This window comes from Zootoca vivipara, chromosome 7, assembly GCF_965207765.1.
Source record: "Zootoca vivipara chromosome 7, rZooViv2.hap1.1, whole genome shotgun sequence".
Taxonomy (NCBI): Eukaryota; Metazoa; Chordata; class Lepidosauria; order Squamata; family Lacertidae; genus Zootoca; species Zootoca vivipara.
In genome coordinates this window covers 8,934,023-8,958,049 of record NC_142590.1, presented here as the reverse complement: position 1 = coordinate 8,958,049, position 24,027 = coordinate 8,934,023, and the positions used below count along the sequence as shown (strand labels likewise).

The 24,027-nt window shown below is 43.4% G+C and overlaps 1 protein-coding gene across 4 annotated transcripts in view; it reads left to right on the top strand.

Moving 5' to 3' along the window:
• Positions 1–242: 242 nt before the first annotated feature.
• The window catches only part of PBX1 (PBX homeobox 1), a 220,000-nt gene continuing 196,215 nt past the window's right edge, over positions 243–24,027 (top strand). The window contains exons 1-2 of one of the 4 annotated variants that reach the window (XM_060276637.2): positions 243–959; positions 4,395–4,468. In XM_060276637.2, the coding sequence (XP_060132620.1) occupies positions 769–959; positions 4,395–4,468 (265 nt within the window). In that variant the 5' untranslated portion in view covers positions 243–768. The remainder of the gene's footprint in view (positions 960–4,394; positions 4,469–24,027) is intronic. The other 3 variants (XM_035122694.3, XM_035122691.3, XM_088674866.1) reach the window with 3 other exon arrangements.

Sequence of the window (24,027 nt, the reverse complement as noted above, 5' to 3'; positions counted from 1 at the left end):
CGGAGCCTCCCGCGCGCGCGGCCCACCTCTGAGCTCGCTGAGTGACAGGCAAGCCGCCGGGGGGTGGGGGGTGGGCGGGGCCGGCGACGCCGGAGCGAGCGCTGGGAGGTGCCGCTGCCTTCCGCCGCCGGCCAATGAGGGCTCAGCGGGCGGGCCTCGTCGGCGCCTCCCCCTCTGGCTCCTCCCCTGGCTCCTCCCTCTCCGCGCTCCCTCCCTCCCTCCTTCCCTCGCTCGCCTGGCGGCGCCTTCCCCGTGTCAGTTCGCGGAGTCCGGAGCCGGAGCCTGAAACAAAAGCGGGAGGCGGCGGCAGCGGCGGCGGCGGGGCTCCTGCGAGTTCGCCCGGGAGAGGAGCGGAGAAGGCGGGGAGGCGCGCGGCGGAGAGACCGTCGTCGTCCGAGAGAGGGGAGCGTCCGTGAAGGAAACTTTCTCTGCGCTTCCCTTCTTCTCACGCGGAGGCTCCGTCAGCGGGAGGCGAGAGACCCCGGCGGGGGGGACGAGGGAGCCGGACCGGCCTCCTGCTCCAGGGCGCCCGGGAGAAGGGCTCGCCTCAGCCGCCGCCGCCGCCGCCGCTGCTTCCGGAAGGCGGCTCCGCGGGCACCGCCGCCGCCGCCGCCGCCGGATAACACCGCTCTTCCTTTCCCCCGCCCGAAAACAACCGGAGAAGCCGACCGGGCGGGCGGAGAAGGGGGCGAAGGCAGGCGGGCAAGCAAGCAAGCGGGCAGCAGGCAGGCAGGGGCCGCCGGCCGCGCCTCTCGGGAGGGGGGCGCGATGGATGATCAGCCCCGTCTGATGCACTCCCACGCCGGCGTGGGCATGGCCGGCCACCCGGGCCTGTCCCAGCACATGCAGGACGGGGCCGGGGGCGCCGAAGGCGAGGGGGGCCGCAAGCAAGACATCGGGGACATTTTGCAGCAGATCATGACCATCACCGACCAGAGTTTGGACGAGGCGCAGGCCAGGTGAGCCCTTCCTCCTCCCTTCCTCGCCACCACCATTCTCATTAGGATCGTCATTATCATCATCATCATCATCATTATCATTACACCGCATTTCTTTTCGCGGCAGGATCCTGGTCTTCTAAAAGCCAGACTCGCAGCCGAGCTCTCTCTGTGCAGCAAACAAAAAGTATAGCTCTCAAGGAAAAACAACATCCCGACAGGGTGCCTTCTGTGGAGTAACATGCCAGAATGGCATATATTTAAGTGTACAGTATATAGGTGTAATTTCTAGTGGCGGGCGGATACGTGCAAATGTTTAGCAAGAGAGGGCTGCTGCTCTTATGATCTTTTTTTTTTTTTGCCAAGTTAGGTAGGGCTGAATTGGCTCCTTTGGTCTGCTTGTGCAGCTGCATCTTCCCATCTGTGTTTTGTGACACCTCAAGAGCTGAAAGGCTGGAGCAGCCGCTTTCTTTGGCCAAAGGACCGAAATCTTGTCCTTCTCTTAGCTGAGCTTTGGGATATTCCGTGTCTTAGATGCTGGGCTCCTCCATTCCTGTTGGCTGAGTGGGGCACTGAATGGAACACATCAGTGAACGTCTCACCAAAAATTATTTAGAAGACCTTTTAAACTTTTTAAAGATTAGTTTTATAGATCCGTTTTGAAGGGATCTGGTGACCTGAACTCTGTTTGTGAATTAAGGAAAAGGAGCAGCCATAAAAGGCCTTGTTTGCTGTACTGCAAACTTGGTTACTCCGAGTTCATTGCCACTACCGTTCTTTTAACCGCAAATCCAAGGAAGTTAAACTCACTTAATTCCATTTAAATTGGTGGGCTTGTTCATAGTCGATGCATCTAGGATTGTGGCCCTTGTGTATGAAAAGGGCATATTTTCCTGCCCTCTTGTATTGGTGAATGTTGTGCTGCAACTGGAGCCTTGTGGCCGTTTGTTTGTGTGTAAAGATACAAACAGGTTTTTTGTTGCTAAAATAATGAGTTGAACGTATTAGCTGAGCACAGAGGCTTGTAGAGTCTAGCCACTAAATGCCGCTTCACATACAGATTTCATTCACAGATCGTGCTTTCCATGTTGGAAATGGCATGAAAACTATGTATGTGTGTGACAATTGCACTTGAATATATATCATTAGTCACACATATTGGAACATTTGGCAATCTACACTTATATTTCATGTTACCCATAACAAGTAGGTCTCAATTGTTGATTTTATCACAGAAGCCAACACGCCGTTTTGTGCCTCGCACAGCTGAATTTTGGGGCAGGGTGTAGTATTTTAAAATAATAATAATAATTGTTACATGAAGTTTGAAATATATAATATTTTTATTGGATGATTAAATGGGCTCATTCGTCAATATTGTGTGCACATTTGAAATTTTAAATACAATGCTTCTTAAAAAGAAACATGCCAGTTAGACAGACTCTGGAATGCTGCACAACACTCTTAACATAAATCTACAAAATCATTATTGAAGTTGGAAATAAATACATCGATTTACAGAAGAGAAGAATGGATAAGAAGGAAAAACAGCAAAACAAAAGAATAAAAAGTTGCTCAGTGACCAGTATAATTTTATTACCTGAAGCAAAGCTTCTAGCACTTCACCTGCATTTTGTATCTTGCAGTTACCACATAGATTTTCATTCTCAACTGGAGTAGACAGCGTCCGTGTGTCCCTCAAAAGCTACTCACATTACTAAATAGCTTTGCAGCTACTATCTTGGTACTTAATCCAAAAGGTCTTAAAAAACACACACCTAAAAATGAAAAACGGCAGTTGTATAAAACGCTTTTCGTAAAACACTTGGCCTTGATGAGGAATAGCTTCTGTTGAACGATGCTTCCCAGTACTGCCATTAGACAAAGGGGGAAGAAGCTGCTTCTGAAAGTTTAAGTTTATGCTTGGTGAAATGTTTTGTGTGTGTAAAGATCTATATACTGCACTAATTAAATTGGAAATCAATACAAATGTAAGGATTCTTTTTATAGCCAGTTACTCTTTACACACTCCTTTAGCCGCTCTGCTAGCGGGTCCCTTTAGTAATGCAGCTGTAGAAAGCAGTTTGTGCATTTCAGTTTTTCCTATGGTTTTTAATTATATATCTCTTTATAAGGAATTGTAGAGATGTTGCGGTGATGGCAAGGCTGTGAAAATGTGACTCTGATCTTTTCAATGTTCTTTTACCCATCTTTGTGCTTGGCCAAAAAATATTTTGGAGGCTGAAAGATGGTTTTGTGTACCAGATGCTCATACAGAGGGAGCCCAACTGTGAGAAGAAGAGAGGCAGGAACCTCAGTCAGTGATATGGGGTGCCATTTAAGGGGCAGGCCCTTTAAAATGACAGGAGCTGTCCAAAGTCTTCACAAGCCTTGTGAAGGAGACTTTCCTAGTGGGTTGTGTCCCATATTAATCAGTGGAATGAGGGGGGTTCCTTAGATTTTTCTGCCTGAGGCACCAAAACACTCACATACTTATGTAAGCTTCATTCAAAAACCCATTTTGCAACAGATGCTGGATGAAATTAGTCATTTTGTACATGACAACAAATCTTTACAAAGTGATTGTTTCTAATATTTAAGAAATTATATTTCTTGGACATAAACAATCTGAGCACCTGCTAGGATATGAAACTAATCAGCCTTATAAACAACACCTTGCTGGGCCTCCAAGAAAAGAGAAGACATAGAAAGATCCATTCGCATTCTGGCCACTTGTGTAAATGCTAAAGTAGCAAGGGTTTTTTTTGTCATTCTGATTCATGTATCAGAGTGTTTATGAGATTTCTTTTGGGAAGCCGACTGATTCTAACACCTTCAAATAAGCAAGTAGAGCATAAAGGTAATAAGAGCATGGGAGTAATTATTTTCCCTCCCTCCCCATTGCGTGTGTGCTTTCCCCTGGCAGCGCATTACTGCATTTATGTGCTCTTTTCAACTCAGTGGCTAAAATTTCTGTGCATCGGCTTTCCTTGTTGAAGGACCTTGTTTATACAGTGGCATCTGCACAATGAATTGAACCACATGGGTGAATAAAATAACAACATTCCCTACACTGCCACGAGATGGTGGTTCAGAAGGTGATTAATAAATTGAGTGTGATAATAATAATATCTGAAAAAGATCTCCATCGGACTTATGAATGGCTTATACATACTCCTATCATTGACCTACTAATAGCTTGGCCAGTAAACATGGTTTATGAAAGCTGCTGAAATACTGCTATCAGACAGTTCCCTAAGCGGGTGGTATGTATTTGTATTGCCATATGCGTTGGACAATCACTAAACTGGTGTCCCGTCAATATAAAACTGTAAGCTGTTTTTCACCCTTGCATAATTTTCAGTGATGACTTAACTTTCAATATTTCTGCCTAAAACATCTTTTTAAGGCCTCTATGGCACACTCTAAATATAAACTATTTTGATCTTGTTGCAGAAAACATGCTTTAAACTGCCACAGAATGAAGCCAGCACTTTTTAATGTTTTGTGTGAAATCAAAGAAAAAACAGGTAAGGAGAACCATATCGTCTTGCCCCCTTTTCCTCTTTTGCTGCCTTTCACATTTCATGTATTTCTAAAAACAAACAAACAAAATAAAACTTGTTTCGGTTTAAAGATTTTATTTAAAGGCAAAGAAGCTATTGTTTTATTCTTTGGAGAATGCATTCTCCTATCACATAAATGTCTAAATAGCACAATGAAGTCGATTTGTGTGCCTACAATTCAGGGAATATTTCTTTCCGGGCACTATATGCCTCATTACTTTTTAAAATATTACACTAGTTGAAAACAACCCATAACTGGATTAATTCAGCTGCAATTTTTAAATCTTTTTTTTTAAAAGGGAATATTTGTCTTAAGATTTTAAGAGCTACTGTAAAATACATGGCTCCTATTGTGGAAAACACACGGAAAAGCCTTCCATTTGGCATACATTGAGTTCAGGTAATGCACATGTAGAAACTCAAAGAGGGCATTATGGGTGTGTACACACACACACACACACACACACACACACACACACCTATAGATATGAGATTGTTGGCTGTTTAATGATCTTGTTACTTTTATATCAAACAGTGGTTTTTTGGTTACAAAGTTGCTAATGGCATGAGGTTGTTGATTCTCGTTCTGTGTTTCCCACTTCGCAGGCCTCCTGCCGTGCACTAATACACTTATAAAATGTCTCAGGGGGGCATTTAAAATTTAAAAGCAACAATTAAAAATAGCTGTCATCAATCAAGGGTGATCTTAAACAGCAGATGCTCAGAGAAGAGTGTTCAGTGACATGCAACACTTATTTATTTCAATTTTCAAATGGTCTTCGGAAGGGGAAATCCTGACTTGCACCTTAGCCCACAGGAAAAGGTAGCTGGGAAGGCCAGTGCTGAGTTTCAGCTCTTGAGACGGCTGCTCAGTTGATGTGTGTTGCAAACTATCTACTACTCCACACGTCCCCTTCCCCCTGCTTTTTTCTAACAAGGATGTAACAGTCAGTAATTCAGATCTCAATCATATAAGTAAGGGGTATGACATGAATGAAAGTGACAACAAATATGATTGCAAACTCACTTGATATACATTGAAAAGTGATGCATAAAAGGGAGAGCAGCTTTCAGAAAATGTCTATGTGGCTTTAAACTATGGGTGACTATGTTTCATCGTGTGAACAGCTGAGTGAAATGGGATTATTTGACTCCAGCAATCTATATAAGATGACTAAGGAGGCCCTTTGTTAAATCTTGTTTGTGCAGCTTGTAACCTAGACAAAGCACCTAGCATTGGCATTCAAGCCTCTAAAGCCCTTAAGGCTGCAAAACCGAATGCTGACCTTCTTTAGAAGCCATTCATTATGTGGCTCTTATAATATAATGTAAAGGGGTCTCTGTGGTCTTTCTATAATGTGATGTAATGCTGCTTGAATATATAAGTTTAATAACAAGAACATTTGAATCTTCTAATCTTTTTCTGTTACTCTCTGTGTTTTCTCTGTCTCTTAAAAAAATACTTTACTGTGTCCCCTGTTTTCATATTCTCTTATTTGGGATTTTTTTTGTCTCTTGTGTGGCAATCTTCTTAATTGATTTCTGCCCTGATCTGAAATTGAAGTGCTTATGAAGTGGTAGCAGATGGTTAGTGAAAACTGAACCTCTTTAGAACCCCTCTTCCCAGTCTAATATTTGGAGAGGCTGGGATTTGGAGGAAGGTGAGAAAATCCGACTTTCACTACCAGTGGGCTAATTCTGGTTGTATTACTGGCACAACTAGTGAGCAGCAGCTTGTTCAGCACAGAGGGCCACATTAGAAATATTGTCAGCTGGAGGGGTGCAACTAATTTGCATACTATTTGCATGTCATTGTTATAATCTCTGTACCATTTGAACCTTGCATAATCAGCACCTGCAGTTGAAATATCTCTTAGACTTATTCTTGCTAAGACGTTTTTGCATGTACAAATGGGGAACATTTGAATGGATCAATGCCAAATAGGGAGGTGCCTGGAGTCTTCGGAATCGGAAATTTTGTGTTGAATTTCTTTCTCTGTTTGTACCTGATACTTTTGCATTTTTGCCATTACGTTCTCAAAAATTATCTCTGCATACACGGGAACAGGAAGCTGGGTGGGGTGGGGGGAGATCCTATAATTCTCAGTTTTATAATCATGCTGGCTGTTCAGAAGTGTTCGGGGAGATAGGGAAGGACTGCATGTTGATTGTAGATTGTAAATTGTCCACCTGACCTGCCACTCTGATGCACTGTGTGTGAGGTTGCATACAAACAACAAGTCATATGTAGGCTTTTTCTTTTTCTTAATGCTTATTGCTGTGTTGTTAGAGGTGTTTGTGTGTTTTAACCAGGCTTACACCTGCTGGGTATACCCAGACAACCATGCATTCACACACCTATATCCAAAGCATTGAGAATCGAGGTGTGAGTGGTTGCAGTCGCTCTCTTTAGCACTTTCAGTATAAAGCAATGCAGCCCAAGGGGTGGGGGTTGTGGGTTCTGGCTTCAGGAATATTCCAGGCTGACATTTACATGCTGGATGCATTCTACGCCGTTGCTTAATTCAAAGTATACCTTCTCCTGGATGGTTTGACAGGCATCTGGGCACTTTTTAATATTTTAACAATATTTAGCTTATTGAAATGATTTTCTGGGTGAAAGGATAGTTCCCTCCTAGTGCATTCATAATGCCAGTGCCCCATGGCAAAATTTCTGGTTACAGGTTTAACTATACGTTTTGTAATTTAAAACCAAACTGTCATGCTAAATAAGTAGATGCAATTATTTGGGGGGAAGAAATTCCAGAAACTGCCGGTCAGAAAGGAAAGAAGCAGTGCAACAGAGGAGAGTAAAACAACTGATTCTGTCTGAATCTTTTTCCAACAAAGATTGAAAGGGGAAACGTACTGATAGATCAAAATCTCACTCTGCTGAAATCATTTGCAGCTTCTACTTGGTGTCTCTGTGTTTTTTGTTCATCTCTTTTCACTCCTGGTGTTCTAGTGTTCTGAAATTGGCATTCACTTTTCTACTACTTGATTTAAGTGACTCCAGAGTCTGCTGGAGACTTTACCACCATCCCTCGCAACAGTGCGGCTAATATTTCACAGTGTTAACATTGCCGGAACAAACCTAAAGTGTCTATAAACTTGTTGTAAAAAGAGGTCATCTTTACTGGCCAAAGAGATCCCCCTTGTCTGCTGATGTTTCAATTCATTTTAAAGGAAAGGATTTATGGATGCTTTTTATGTAAGCTTGAGGTATAATATGTTGAGATGTATGAAATCTCAGCATGTTTATTTAAAAAGAAGATAGAAGGCAAGATTTAATTTTGATGTAATGGGTGGGAAACAATTTTTGTTTACATGTTTCTTTGGATTGAATATGTACTTTTTTTGGCAGGAAGAGAGTACTGTTGCGTAATGAAGAATTGAACTGTGAGGCCAGCTTATAGTGATTAATTGACTATTTAATATTTTATTTGCAAAATGTGACAGATTTCAGAGTTATTGTAATTTTAACTTGGGGATTGTTTTGTATGGTAAGTGTGAAGTTTAAAAGTCAACTATCTGCATCATCAGAATTTCTGAGAAGGAATGAGAGCTGGTGTCCTTTAATTGCATAGTAGATGTTAAAAAGACTTCAGTCTGTCATTTAGCATAGGTTTCTTTCTCTGATGTAGAAGGGCAACAGAGGATCATTACCCAGTTTTGATGTCTCATTCATTCCTTCTTGTGAACTTTCTTTATTATTTAATTCTGCTTTCCAAAATCAGTTTTGGGATATAAGTATCTTCCATTCTGATTTTTTTTTAAGGAAAACTGAATTTTTGCACTGTAAGACTATATGAATAAAATGGAAACAAATGTAAAGTTTTTAATCATGAGGATCTAAGTTCATAATAATAATAATAATAATAATAATAATAATAATAATAATTTATTATTTGTACTCCACCCATCCGGCCGGGTCTCCCCAGCCACTCTGGGCGGCTTCCAGCACAGATTAAAATACAATAAAATGTCACAGATTAAAAACTTCCCTAAACAGGGCTGCCTTCAGATGTTTTCTAAATGTCAAGTAGTTGTTTATCTCTTTGACCTCTGATGGGAGGGCATTCCACAGGGCGGGCGCCACTACCGAGAAGGCCCTCTGCCTGGTTCCCTGTAGCTTTGCTTCTCGCAGTGAGGCCCTCAGCGCTGGACCTCAGTGTCCGGGCAGAATGATGGGGGTGGAGACACTCCTTCAGGTATACTGGGCTGAGGCCGTTTAGGGCTTTAAAGGTCAGCACCAACACTTTGAATTGTGCTCTTTCAGGACTGGTGTTATATGGTCTCGGCGGCTGCTCCCAGTCACCAGTCTAGCTGCCGCATTCTGGATTACTTGTAGTCCCACGTAGAGCGCATTGTAGTAGTCCAAGCGGGAGATAACTAGAGCATGCACCACTCTGGCGAGACAGTCCGCGGGCAGGTAGGGTCTCCGCCTGCGTACCAGATGGAGCTGGTAGACAGCTGCCCTGGATACAGAATTGACCTGTGCCTCCATGGGCAGCTGTGAGTCCAAAATGACTCCCAGGCTGCACACCTGGTCCTTCAGGGGCACAGTTAACCCCATTCAGGACCAGGGAGTTCTCCACACCTGCCCATCCCCTGTCGCCCATGAACAGTACTTCTGTCATATCAGGATTCAACAGGATTCAACTTCTGTCTTGTTAGGATTCAACCAGGATTCAGAGTTTAGAATGTGAGGAAATATGAAGATAATCTTGAGTTTTTAAATCCTGATTATGTGTATTTAATTTTATTTTATTACTTACCCCATCCATGTTTAAGTGGTTAAAGTGTGTACACTTTATTCATGTTTTCAGCATTAAGATACTAATTTTTTCCTATACAGTAAAACATACTAAAATGTTTATAGGCAGTATTGACCAGTTCTTTAACTGTTAAGGAATAGTTTATTGCTCTCTCACGCCCACCACCAATATACTGGTTCACACTACAAATATCTTCTGCTCTCATCCTGGACAATTATATCTGTTGCAAAGTTAACAGATATTTTGAGGAGGAACAGGTTCTTCCTTTCTTTTTCTTTCCTTCTGTATCCCACCACAATACTACATTCTTTATTTTCTTTATAAATTCTTAGGTTGGGTTTCACTTCTGACACCTTTGTTGTTGTTTCTGCCTGTCACTCAAAATACATAGTGATTTTCAATTTTGGGGGGTTACAGATTTAGCTTTACACAGAAACCAAATGCTTCCTGGCTGAACTCTTTCTTTCTCTAGTGTCCAACCTTTGTCTTGTGTCCAACCTTCTTGAGCTTTGCCGTTGAGCTTTGTGTTGGTGTTCTGTTTAAAATGATATGATGATCTCTGCTAAAACAACTAGCTAAAATTAAGCATCTAAGTCTCATTATACTTTCATGGGAGCCATGGAACTAATTCTGTTAACAGCAGAGGCTTTCACTGTGGTAGCCCAAGAAAGAAATGAAGACTTATTTGTGCTGGGAGCTGTACAAATGCACAGAAGGGAGAACATTGCCTTTTATGCACCTGGTGTTTTGAACTGTACCTCTTACCTTTTTTTGCCTGGTGCCAGAAGGTATGTAATGAAGGTGGCAGGGGAGCCGCCCTCGGGAGAGCATTCCACAAGTGGGGAGCCACTGCAGAAAAGGCCTGGAAACTAACTGGCAGCCAGGATCCATGTAACCGTCTTTCCCCAGTGAGGAACCTGGCTGCCGAATTTTGCACAGGCAATGGGCAGTGCCTTCCACAGCACATGAAGGCAACTTGCTAGCTTAGTGGGTATAGGACAGGCTTTGTAGCATGTAGACGGTTCCCTTCTCCTCAGTGTCTGCTGCCCGAGGCAACCTTCTTATCAGCCTAATGGTAGAGCCAGTCATGTTGCCAGGTGGAACATGATTAAATTAGTTTGGGCTTGGCATTTTTAATGAAATGAAAGAGCCATCTCGGGCAGCGAATCCCAGATTTCCTGTCTCCATATCTGTGTGCAGCTGTTAGGTGCAGAAAATGTGCGGTACTGAAATTAACACAGAAACAGGGCTGAGGGGAGGGGAGAAGTCAAATAGAGCTCATATACTTGGTTTTTGATGTGCATTCATTGATGTGCATGGCGATATGACTGACACACAGCGCCAAACTTGTAGTGTGCAGGCGTAACTTCAAAATATTCAGTTTGAATTTGGAAGGAGCTTACAGAGACAACTGCTTCAACTTTTACCCACACCCACATTGCCACACCACAAAGTAGAACTGAAAGTATGTTAGTAAGTGTGGACCAGGGCTGTGCAATGTCTGGTTTTCAACACTGCGATATATCAGCAGTTAAAACATCACAGTTTTATGATATATTACCATTGGAAATTGGAAATGCGGTGTGTGCGGATGAGGGAAGGAGCAGCCACAGAGATCACATGGGTGGGAGGCATGGAGACTGGGCATGTGGGTGGGTGAAGGAGTGTGGAAATCAGGTTGGGGGGCCACACTGGAGCCCACTCCTCTGCGCCTCTTCCCGGAGACCCCTCGAGTTGGGAAGGTGAAGTCCTTCCACTCCTCCCTAGACAGAAAAAGGGAGAAGGAAGAAGCAGCGCAAACCACAATTCCTGCTTTTTTTGGGGGGGGAGTTGGAAAGTGGAGGAGCAAGCTGCTGAAACAGCCTCCTCTGCTTCCCTTCCCACGGGATGGGAAGGGCGGCTGGCTGAGGGTGAGCCACACACAGTGAAGCAGCTGGAGAGGGCCGTCAGGGAGCAGGACATCACAGTTATGGGGAGGCACTGAGGCTGGGAGTGGGATGGCTCTGCTATTGGAGGTGCAGTTGCGGGGTTTGAGACATGTGCTTGTGGGGAAAGGGTTGTACAGTTGCTTCACAAACCCAGGCCAAGATGTCCTCCATCCCCAATCTCATCCCTCCTGGTTGGTTGTGTGCAAAAGTGCTAAGATCCCTGCAGGGGTGTTTGGGACTGGGTGTCCATGTGCCCTTCCTTCCTTCCTTCCTTCCTTCCTTCCTTCCTTCCTTCCTTCCTTCCTTCCTTCCTTCCTTCCTTCCTTGTGGAGGGTGCTTAGGATAAGTCAACCTAATTGTTTCATTTGGAACTGACCTCTTGCGAGGGCTAAGCAGGCAGTCTAGGGTGTCACAGGGAAGATACTAAACACAACACGCTCAGCACTCTTCTTCCTTGTTCGGATGCGTTTGTTCTGCTTGTGCCATTGATTCTGAAATGATGACGAGAACAGTTTGGGAAGGAAAGAGAGATCCTTTAAAAATAATAATAATAATAATAAAAGAAACCGGGACTTTATCTAGTCCTGATGTTAAGTAAACTTGAAAGGAACAACGCTGGTTAAGGAATCCTTACCTTGGCTAACCCTCACGGCCTCCCACTTCTTTGTATCTCAAAGGAATTGAATCAATGAGATCCGACTGCTTGTCTGAATAGCAGCCACCTCAATGTGATAAGAGCTTTCCATTTGAACAGTAGCCCCCCCCCCCACCGCTTTAGGCCTCACTGGTTTAATACTTCAGGGGGTATTGGTGAAGGAGGGAGAGTTTGGCATGTGTGACAATGTTTCTCAAGAGTGGAGCTGGACCACCAGTGGACCTTAGGCCACTTTCAGATGGGCCTCAGGGCTATACCCCCCCCCCCCGCCGCCTCCTGGCTTGCCACCTACCAAGCTAGAGCCTCTTGGTTAGACTGGCTTCAGAAGGAAAGGAGGGCACCCTCTTCTAAGGGAAAAGGGCCTGAAAAGAGATAAAATGTTAGCATTTCCTGTCTTTATTACAGTGAATAGAAAGGAGAGGGATAAGAAAGGAAAGCTGTTATAGGAAGAAGTAGTCAGTGTAAAAGGACCAGGGAGGAAGGATGCATTTTTCTTAGGGTTGTGTCTGTGTTCAGTTTGAGTGTGAAAGGAGAACTGGTGAAGAAATCCATAGTTCTTAAACCATTTGGTTAAAAACACTTTGAGATGGTTAAAACACTTTGAGAGGCATGCAGGAAGAAAGGTTTTTTGTTTTTCAATAGCCTTCATGTAGGGCCTCTGGGCTAAACAATTTCTGAATAAATTGAGGAGGGTGATTCCTCATAATACAGGGAACTCTCCAGTTGTGCAGGGGTTGCGTTTTGACACAGCACATGCATCGACAGGGGTGAAAACTGTGTGTGCATTGGTGGTCATGTGCATGTTGAACGCACACAAAAGTTAGTACAGTATCTCCATAACAAATGCCACCTTAAGGAAAGCTCAGCCATGGAACTCCTTGCCACAAGGAAAATGCTGTGGTTCATAATTTAGCAGTTTCAAAAAGTGTATTATGTACCGTATCAGTAGAATTTGCTGCCAATAATAAAAATTGCCAGCAGCTTGCGCCAAAATTTGGCTGCATTTCTAGCATTTTGCAACTTGATTTAGCCTCCTTAATTTCCAGCTATCTCAAATGAGCTCTTTTAGTAAAAGGTTTGGTCTGTGGTGTTTTCTTTTTTCTTTACATAAAATTCCTACAATGCAGGAAACTCAACTAAAGCATCCATGACAGATGGTCACCCAACCTCTGCTTAAAACTGTCCAAGGAAAGAGAGCCCCCCACCTCTCATGGGAGTCCGTTCCACCAGAGGCATAGTGTGGTGCGTGCCGTTGGGGCTGTGTCTCCGGATGCTGATTTTTTTGGGGGGGGGCATGAAATAGGTGTGCCGATGCAGGCAGCCTGGCTGTCCGCCCTGGCATTGGAGGAACAGACACCCATGGAGAGGAGTGCTGGGCCACTTCAGCGGTGTGAGCGATGAGGACTGGAGTGCCAGGACCAGTTCCTTCGACCATGCACTGCCACCCCAGTGTGCATGTCCCCCGTTGTGTGCATACACCCCCGTGCCCTCCCTTCCGCACTGGGCACTGGAATTCCCATTCTACTGCTGCGTACCACTGTCAAACAGCTCTTGCCATCCTAAAGTTCTTCCTGGTGTTTAGTCGGAATCTCTTTTCTTGTAATTTGAAGCTAGAACAGGAGATAACAAGCTTGTTCCCTCTTCTATGTGACAGCCGTTTAGATAACTCTTTTTTTTGGGGGGGTGCTTTTCATTGGTGAGGTTGGAGGCAGATTCATGGAGCTTTTTAAAAATCTTTTCAGGATTGAACTAAGAGTTGAGTTTGCTTGCCTGCCCAATGAATATGTGTGGGTTTTTTTTGCAAGGGAGAAGGGTTTCCTGCTAGCCAGTTTGGAAAATAATAATAAAAAAATATCTCACCCTTTTTAGTCCTGCATGTCAGGGTTTTGTTACATGCATTTCCATGTGTAACATGTAGTTCCGCTCCTGATCTAGCTTCTGTTGGACTAGTGTCTAGAGATAGCCTGACACTGCTTTCCACAAACTGGCATAGCTTTAGTTCTAGACATTCCGGCTGGGAGTTGGCAGCCTTTGTGTCTGGCTTGCCAGAGCTCCTGCTTTCTGCCATTAGATCTATGTTGCCCTGCAACCTTTGCCTATGGATTGCACCCATCTCTGCTTCGGGTCTAGACAGCCCACCCCCCTCCCAATTTCAACAAATGATTATTTTTAGGAAGGGAGGAGGATCTAGAGAGTCAACCAGAGCAAGGGCCAAATTGCACCAGCACCTTGAATTAATTATGATTTTAAGTGACTTCACAAATTAATAAATTATCAACAAATAAACTCCAAAAATGCCCATCAGGGGAAAAATGCCTCCATTGTCTCACTGCTCCCATGGCTCCTAATTCCTCTCCCCACCCATTACTGGTCTCACAACTGAAAGCTTTAATTTATTCAGCATACAATCTCTTTACTCCACTGCTTTCTGTAATTTATACCTTATACTGCCTGCTGTCTCGAATTATTTAACTCCGTAAGGCATTTAGTGAGAGACTGGGTACAAAATCGCTATGCAGAATAAGGCTTGGTTAGACAGTCTGCCTTTCACATTATTAGCTGGATTTTAAAATATGGCCCTAATCAGATACTCCCAAAGGAACAGACGACAAGAAGAATTACACACCAAGGGCCAGTTCGCACAGTTATTTGCTTCTCCACGCGAATAGCCTGTTCCCAGTCACGTGTGTGCAGAGGACCTCATGAAGAAACAGAAGCATAAAATTGGCTTTACATAGTTATAAGGCAGATCAGTTTCTATGACCATGGCAGTTGCAAAGAATGCTGCTGTGATCATGGAAATCGTTGCAGGGCACAAATAGTTTAGTTCACACTTATGTTTCTTCATATCATGGGCAAGTGTATGTTCAAGCATGTTCCATGTTGTGATGCGTCTGCTCACATTGACTAAGAAGTGCTCATATAGACTGAATGTGCTGGCCTGGGCATACTGGTCTGGAATCCTTAGCAGTTCCCAGTCACCAATCTGCAACCACTACAAGAAGTGTGCCGAGATGTTGGGGACATTCAAATGTAGCTCCGCTGTGAAGCAAGATTACTTGGCAGTCTCTAGTTGGTGGTGAGTTTTGGACGCTATGAATAGCGGCAGAAGTGTAGTGTAGACCAGGGGTCAGCAAACTTTTTCAGCAGGGGCCGGTCCACTGTCCCTCAGACCTTGTGGGGGGCCGGACTATATTTTGAAGAGGAAAAAAGAGAACAAATCCCTATGCCCCACAAATAGCCTAGAGATGCGTTTTAAATAAAAGGACACATTCTACTCGTGTAAAAACACGCTGATTCCCGGACCGTCCGAGGGCTAGATTGAGAAGGCGATTGGGCCGGATCTGGCCCCCGGGCCTTAGTTTGCCTACCCATGGTAGCTTTGACTCACAGAGTGCAATCCACTTGCATTTTCTTGCACATTCCTCATTGAAATGAGTAGTAGCTGCAAGATAATAGGTTGTTGCAAGAAAGTTTTGGAAACAAGAGTTTATTTCGGTATGATGGTTTGACCAATTAGCAGAGATAGGTTTGCTGGGAAATCTTAATTATTGGGACGGAGTGATGCAAATTTGCAGGACTGCAGCATGTTATGAGAAATTGATTTCATGCTGACATCATTTGCACAGGTTTCATTTGGGCCGCTATGTTGGCTTGATACATCTAAAGATTAAAAAAGAGAGGATGAAGGTGGGGTGGGTGGGACACAGGGAAGGAGAGACAGAAGGGTGCTTGTGTATTTGTCTTGTGCTTTTCATTCTTGCAGGATGGTTTGGGGATCCAACCCTGGAGTTGACATTTGGCTTCTGCTAATTTCTTGCCCATACTCTTATTCTATGAATTCTTGATCAAATACCCCGCTCGATGCATCCGGGGAGGATTAAGAATGGGTGTATCTACCAAAGCTTTCTCCTCTCCCTTCCCCAGCTGCTTCTTGCTATTTGCAGAGCCTGTTTTTCAACGTTTCTCAACATTTCCCGAGGTGTCTGGAATTTGCTTTCTGCCTATTTGGGCCATCCTCTAACATTTGCACACCTTGAGTGCCTTAAGCTTTGCACACAGGACAACATTGTGAAGCCCAACAGCTTTTCCCTACCTCCTCAGCTTAGTGTCATGATGTAAGGAGCAAGCTCAGCTCCTTGTGCAAGTAGAGGACCCGCTTTGTGACCTGAAAGATTTCATAGAATAGAATGATAGAGTTGGAAGGGACCACAAGGATCATCTAGTCCAGCCCCCTGCAGTGCACGGATCTTTTGCCCAAAGTGGTCTCAAACCCACAACCCTGAGATTAAGAGTAATTCTCTACCAACTGAGCTATCCCAGAGGGTTTAAAAAATGGCAAGAACAGGCATCCACTGGGGATGGAATTGTATGAAGAATATTCCATTTGCAGGCAGGAGGTTGACTTGATAGATTCATGCCATCTTAAATTTAGTCTCTTATTTTCTCTCTTTGGTGGTCATCATAAGGTGTGTGTGTGTGGGGTGCATGTTAGAATGGAGAGCAAAAAGATTTCGTTCTGAACTTAACGTGAGATGACTTTGAACATTCAGTTGCTAACACAGTTTATTGGATTTTAATACCTGATACTGTAGTAGACCCAGGTGGCACTGTGGGTTAAACCACAGAGTCTAGGGCTTGCTGATCAGATGGTCGGCGGTTCGAATCCCTGCAATGGGGTGAGCTCCTGTTGTTTGGTCCCAGCTCCTGCCCACCTAGCAGTTCGAAAGCACATCAAAGTGCAAGTAGATAAATAGGGACTGCTCCGGCGGGAAGGTAAACGGCGTTTCCATGTGCTGCTCTGGTTCGCCAGAAGCAGCTTTGTCATGCTGGCCACATGACCTGGAAGCTGTCTGCGGACAAATGCCGGCTCCTTCGGCCTATAGAGCGAGATGAGCGCCGCAACCCCAGAGTCGGACACGACTGGACCTGATGGTCAGGGGCCCCTTTACCTTTACTGTAGTAGAATATCACCTTCCCTATTTTGTGTCCTAATATCCATGTCCATGTGGTCCCTGTTTGGTACTTTAGGGTACCGTACAGTGCTGGGAGCATGAATTAGTCCCTGCACTAAGCAGGTATCATTTTTCTGGAGTCTTTCTATGCTGATTAGGAAAGAACGCTGCCGGTCAGACTGTCCAAACCACAAAGGGAAGCCACCCATGAATGTGATTTCTGCGAAACAGAGACTTTTATTTCCTGGGACCAACTAGGCAACAAGAGTTTTTTCTCAAGCTGTCCTTGTAGGCAAATCTAAAAGTGCTGCTGACTGCCTACTGAGGCTAATTTTTAAAACAGAAAATTTAAGCAAGTGTTAGCTTTAGCTCCCCATTGAGAGTGCACATGGAAACCCTGAGCCAAACAGCTTTTGAATATGCCAAGACCTATTTGCAACTTCATACACCCTTTGCTGTAGCTAAAAGCATTGCACACTATATACAGAATAGCGACCTCCTTCCGGCCCCTGGCCTATTCTAGGCTTCAGTAAGGAGATACATAAACATACAACCTGTGGGTCTCAAATTCAGAGCATGCCACAGTAACATAGGTAGTTCTAAGGTGCTCGGCTCAATATTTTATTTCTGAATTTGCAGCATTAGCTACTTTTACATATCACTAGCACCTGAGTTTGAGAGTGGGGATACCGTATTTAGAGGTTTTAGCTCTGTACCTCCTTGATCCAGGTTGGGGAATTCTTGTGGAATGTTATCAGAACGTACTGTCAGTTCCAAGAGCCTGTATTTTCCTTCTGGAAAGGAACCTGCTAGCATATCCAGAGCAAAGTTTGCTCTGGTGTATTCTGGGACGGATATGTCATTTGCCATGACTTGAACCCAGCGATCCAGACTTGCTGGGTTCTGGAAGAAAGAACAAAAAACAGCCATATTAGACAAAGAAAATTTTGACTGTAAGGGACAAATCTGGACAACTTTGTTTTAAAAAGCTAAGCAGTCTCATTGGAAGGAGATAATTTAATGCATGCTTCTAGCAAATGGCCTTAATTGGCCATTATCACAAATTTTGGCCTCCTCTCTTCCCTTCTTCCTTGTATTCCTGTTTCCTTTTCCTTTTCTGTTTTCAAAACATCTCTGCATCCAACAGCAACAATCTACCCTCCCAGAAATGCCTATCCCAAGATTCAGGTTACTACCTCCTCACACTTGTTCACTTTCTAAACCTCTTTTTATGTTTCCTGCTTTCTTGCAAGTCCTCTTCTTTCTCCTCACTCACCAAAGCTCTTTTCTTGTTCCTCAGTGGAAAGCAACAGCAGCAACAGCAGCAAAAACAACATACAGTGGTACCTCGGTTTATGAACACAATTGGTTCCGGAAGTCTGTTCATAAACTGAAGCGTTCATAAACTGAAGCGAACTTTTCCATTGAAAGTAATGGAAAGTGGATTAATCCGTTCCAGACGGTCCGCAGAGTACTTAAACTGAAGCGTTCATAAACTGAAGCAAACTTTCCCATTGAAAGTAATGGAAAGTGGATTAATCCGTTCCAGACGGGTCCGCGGAGTACTTAAACTGAAGCGTTCATAAACTGAAGCATGGGTATAATTGGTTCCGGAAGTCTGTTCATAAACTGAAGCGTTCATAAACTGAAGCGAACTTTCCCATTGAAAGTAATGGAAAATGAATTAATCCGTTCCAGATGGGTCCACGGTGTTCATAAACCGAAAATTCATAAACCGAGGTGTTCATAAACCGAGGTTCCACTGTACTAGCTTTCCTCTCCCTGGTGTGTGTGTGTGTGTGTAGTTGAAGTAGGGGTTGGAGGGCAAGGTTAAGGCATGAGACTGAACTGGCTATGGGTTTTCTTAAAAATGGGGACCAGACATTGCTTATTCATCCCAGAATCCTAGGACTAGGCCAGTCTACAGTCCAAGGCTTCAACATCCAGCCTCTGTTTTTTGCTATCCACACTTACTGCGTATATCTCCCCACTGCTTTCAAGTTCTGGAGAAAGTGCCGTTTTGCTGGTTTCTACTGTTTTCATGATTTATCCTCAAGAAAGCAAAAAGCAAAAACAAAACTTAACTTGCTTGTGTTATGTGGTTGGGGCTAAAGAGAGTGTGAAATCTATGGAACTGAGGAAAAGACACCAATCATTTTAGTTAGTCCTAGTAAAAAGGTCTGGCCAGTCCAACTGTGGATTTTGTCATTTAATAATAAAAAGAATTCCTCTTTGGGTTTTGCAAAATGCAGTCCCTTCTGGCTGGCCCCTAGTTCTACTGCTGATGGATTTGTTTAAGAAAAGAGCTGTGCTGGCATCCGCCTTTACTGAACATGCCCCCCTGGGAAGGCAGCTCTTATTGGAGCATGGTACTTCGAGGGGCTGCTGTTGTGCTGAAGGGGATGGAGAAGGACCCCTCCCCTCCTGATCTCTCTCTCTCTCTCTCTCTCTCTCTCTCTCTCTCTCTCTCTCTCTCTCTCTCTCTCTCTCTGTGTGTGTGTGTGTGTGTGTTTCTGGAAAGCTGCGCCTGGTGTGTTCACCCTGTTCTCTTTCCTTCCCAACAGAGTTCATTGAAAGTTCGTCTCTAACCAACGAACAAAGTGGCTCAGAACTTTTCCTGACTTCTTACCCTTTGTCCCCATCACTCCATTTAAGACAGGAATCCAACACTACCAGGGGGTGGCAGATGGGGCATGGTTTTTGCATGAAATTATACCCCCCTAAAAAGAATATAGCAGCATACTTTAAAAAATAAAAATACTGATTGTCACACTTTACCCAACACCCTCATTCTGAAACTGTAGTGTGATGGTTTTGCAGGTTTTCAAAATGTTAAGATGGAAGAGATTTCAAGGTTGGAGCAGGAACTGAATACTACCTGGGAACTTCAGTTGGCAATGAAGTTTGTTTATATAATGATTTATCATGAAGCAACCAAAAAAACTTAACTTGCTTATGTGGTTGGGGTTAAACAGAGGGTGAAGTCTTTGAAACTGAGTAAGATTCCCTGGATAATTGAGAGGCTCATGATTTTCATCATTCAGTAAGTAGTTTGAGATTGTGAAAAGAAAACCAATCAAACACCGAATGTAACCATGATGTTGGCAGTTCATAGTAAATGCACACTTGTTAGGGGAGTCTGTTGGGGTGGCTTCGGGGCTAAAGGGGCAGGGGAGCAGATACTTGTTTTTATCTGTAAGCTGCCTTAATTCTGGTTGGGGGAAAGGTGGGATATAAATAAATGCATAATAATGTATAACAAACAAACAAAACCAAGCTAGCTAGCTAGCTAGCAGTCAAACTGATGACTTCTGCTACCACAGTTTGTTCTAAGCACCTGACCGCTGGAAAAAGCACAGAGTAATCATATGAAAGACAAGCACTACTTTGAATTATTTGTCTTCTACTAGAGCCCAGGTGCAGTTTAACTAGCATGGCTGCCACATTCTCCAAATTTCCAGACTACATCCAAAATACAGATGCAGCAATGAATATCTGCTTATTCTGTATAGCCAAGTAAAATCCTGCTCATATACAGCATCTGGTGCGAGGTTTCTATTGTTCACTCTTTGGCGGAAAATGGTGGTGGTATCCTTATTGATACAGAAATCTCTTTCAAGACATCCAAGCAATAACATAGGCCTCCATTTGTTCATAAGTATGGATATGGACAACGATAATCTTCTGACTCCTAAATATGCCCTTGTGTTGTATTGCTGTAACTATATCTGCAAGCCATTATTCACTTACCTAAATGTCCCTTCTCAGCCGCCACTTTGCTCTTCACCAAAACTTTAAAAACTTCCATAAATTAGTGCCGGCAATATTGATTCAACGTGCTTTTAATAATGTGAAAATAAATACACTCATACCTTGATCCACAAGGGCTAGGGGCCACTCCTTACTGAAAAGGAGTCCCCATTTCCTTAAGTATCTTCCTACAGTTGCAATCACTATGGCCTGGTTTACACGTGGTAGAAACCACTGAAGAGGACTTGCCTACATGGTCAGCACACTCTGAAAATCTTACTTTCAATTTGAAATATTAGGATAAAGTGGGGTGGGAAGAACCACAAACAGTTGAGGTGTATTGAATAAGTGGGGAGAGCTAAGTTCAAATTTCCATGTTGCTAGGGCTGAGTGCTCTTGGGCCAATCAGCATCTGTCACACACCCTCATTCATAGAATTGTAGAGTTGGAAGGGATCCCTAGGATCATCTAGTCAGCCCCTTGCAAAGCAGGAATCTCAACTAAAGCATCTATGACAGATGGGCATCCAACCTTCATGTATGTCCTCTTCCTCACCCCCCCCCCCAATGCTGTGATAGGTTGCCTCTTCCTTAGGTGGTATATTTTGCCTTGCTTGTCTGACAGACGTGTCCATTTACATAACCCTTCTCCCTCATTTTAAACGGGGATCACATAAGTGGTAATGTTTCTTGTTTTCCATCTGTAAATCTGCCCCTGCTTTCTTACTTTCTGCAGATTCCACACCCACCCACCCAGCACACACACACTGCTTTCAAACGTGAGATGTACTTTCTGCCAACATTTCACCTCTAGCAGATAACTTGCTGACTGGAATACTGAGTGCCTTGGAGCTAAATATCAAACACTTTCCCACCTGCCGCAGTTGTGGGCAAGGGGATCGAGAGGTTTGGGACAGACTGATTTTAAAATAACTCTCTGGGCATTTATATACAGTGTGGCTCAAGAGTGGCTGGGGAAACCCAGCCAGATGGGCGGGGTATAAATAATAATAATAAAATAATAATAATAATAATAATAATAATAATAATAATAATAAATAATATTAAGCATTGCTTCCTGTCTCTTAATCTGTCTCTTGTAGTTCTCTTTGATATTTGAGGGAGTTTTTGCCTGATGAATGATGTGTTGGGGGGTGGGGATCTATTCTAAAACAATGTCCTTTACAATGTCCTTTATAATGGCTATATTTTTAAAAGCTGATTTTATTCTTATTTTGTTGTTGGCTTTTATTTGTGAATGGCCTTGGTATTTCTTCTCAAAATGGTGTGTATAAATTCTCATGATGATGAGATGATTTAGCAGAAGTGCCGTGATTCTGCTGCCGCTTCCTTCTCCAGTAACTGATAGCTGGACGCTATTCTAACATATTTTACTTCATCTGGATAGAAACCCATGTCAGGCATATATGGTTTCCACAAATAGTTTATGGTCCAGTTCGATGACTTTCTATCTTCTGGGAATATTTTCCAACTTCTTGTCTGCCATGGAACACCAGTGCTTTGCAGATGATTTCCAGGACATATTTAGTATGCACGGTCACTTCATGTGGAGCACTGGCCAATCTTATTGAGCCACATTGTTGCTCTGAAGGAATTGAGAACATGCTCTCTTCCAGCTGCACATAGTGAAAGTCTCATAGTAGTGAGGAAGCTTCTTTTCAAGGAAGCATGTCTGCCTTTATTGATCTTCTCATTTAGAAACTCCTGACGAGCTTTCAAGGACGTTTGCTGACAAGTAATGGAACTGAAATTTGTATTTAATATGGATTGTTGTTGAACTTGTAATGCTTAACTGTATTATGAATTGAGCAGTATTTCCCCCAAAAGCTCTTCTCTGGCTCATAATGTTAGCTGAGATTCTGCACATGTGCAGTGAATTTTCACCCCCATTTAAACCCCTTACATGCTTCTGGATATAGCGTTTGGGAGGCCATTGGATTTAGCCAAGCTATCATTCTAAGGGAACAATATGATACCATGTGTACGGTGTCAAATTGCAAGCAGAGGAGAACTCTTGAGAGAACAGATGTGCCCCCACCCCAATTAAGCTACCAATAAAGCTGGTAAAAATAAAACCAATTGTGCACCAGGCCAATGGGAAGTTGTCCCATTACTATTGCAAACCTTGTGCCAAACACCCCAAAAGAGAAAATGCCATAATGCAATTGGAAATTTTAACTACTGCTGTTACTACTACTGCTGCTGCTATGACAGCAGCTAACAAATTCCTATGTGGAAGACTGGTACGGATGTACTATCAGAGCTATGGGAAAATAATAGTAATGGTAGAATAGCTGTAGTGTGAACAGGACTGATCAAGTATTGTTCCATCTTTCCTTAGGGAGATTGTCAGGTGAGTCTTCTCCATTATCTATTTTTGTTGCTTCAGAGCTCCTGAATTATTTATTTGTGCATTGCTCCCCATTCAAGCCAGTTTATCCTCATTTTTCACTGCAACACTAGGTAAACCTTTGCCTGCTGTTTCTGCCGCGTTCCCATCTACAGGCTTATGCACAAACTTTTAATTCTGACTCCTTCTTGGGGTGGGGTTAATAGTTCAAACTCATCATTTTTCTTTGGGGTTGGAGTAGTACAAAAGCAGCCCGCTGTGAGATTGTTCTGGCATCTTGGCCCTTGGCAGTTTGGGGGAGTAGGGCAAACAGAAGAAACAAAATCTGAAACTCTCTAGGGAAACTTGGGAAGGGTCTTATAGGCAGTAGGCTGACCTGAGAAGTCAGAGGAAGCTGACAGCCATGGGTCTGGTTTTTCATCCAAATTGCATTCCAGCGCAACCCAAATAGGTTACCCTTTTGGGACCCTGTGAGTGGGAATTGTCTGTTTTGCAAATTTTTGGTCATATCTTAACATATTATAAATAACAGCAAATGGGAAGAATGGCCAGCTTAAAACACACAATGCTTTTTTATTGTAGAAATTACATAGCAAAGAACATCTTGGATGATTCCTGTAATTAGCCCACTCTTTGCATAAAATTATCTGTAGAGAGACACTCTAATGAGAAACATCCTAATACTTCCATATTAGTATTAATGGGACATGTACTTGAGCACTGATGGAACCAATACAGAACTAGGAGGATTTTATTTTTCAGTTTTGGACACTTGCTGAATTGCACTGTAAATTTTTTAATGTGAATTGTCAGTTAATTAAAACTTTCTTAACAAGACTGATAAGAGTTGGTTCGAACAAGGAAGTAACACTGTATTAATAGATTGCTGCAACTTACGGCACGCTGCAATCCAATGTGAGTTTCTTCGGGGGAAGACAGACACTTTTTTTAAAAAAAAAGCACAATGGGGACTCTTGGAAGCACTCTCATGGCTTTCAGCTCCAGCTCTGGGGGAAATGGTTTTGTAAATATGAAGCACTAGCTGGATCAGTGCCGATATGCTGGGCCTATATGTGGTCATCCAAAA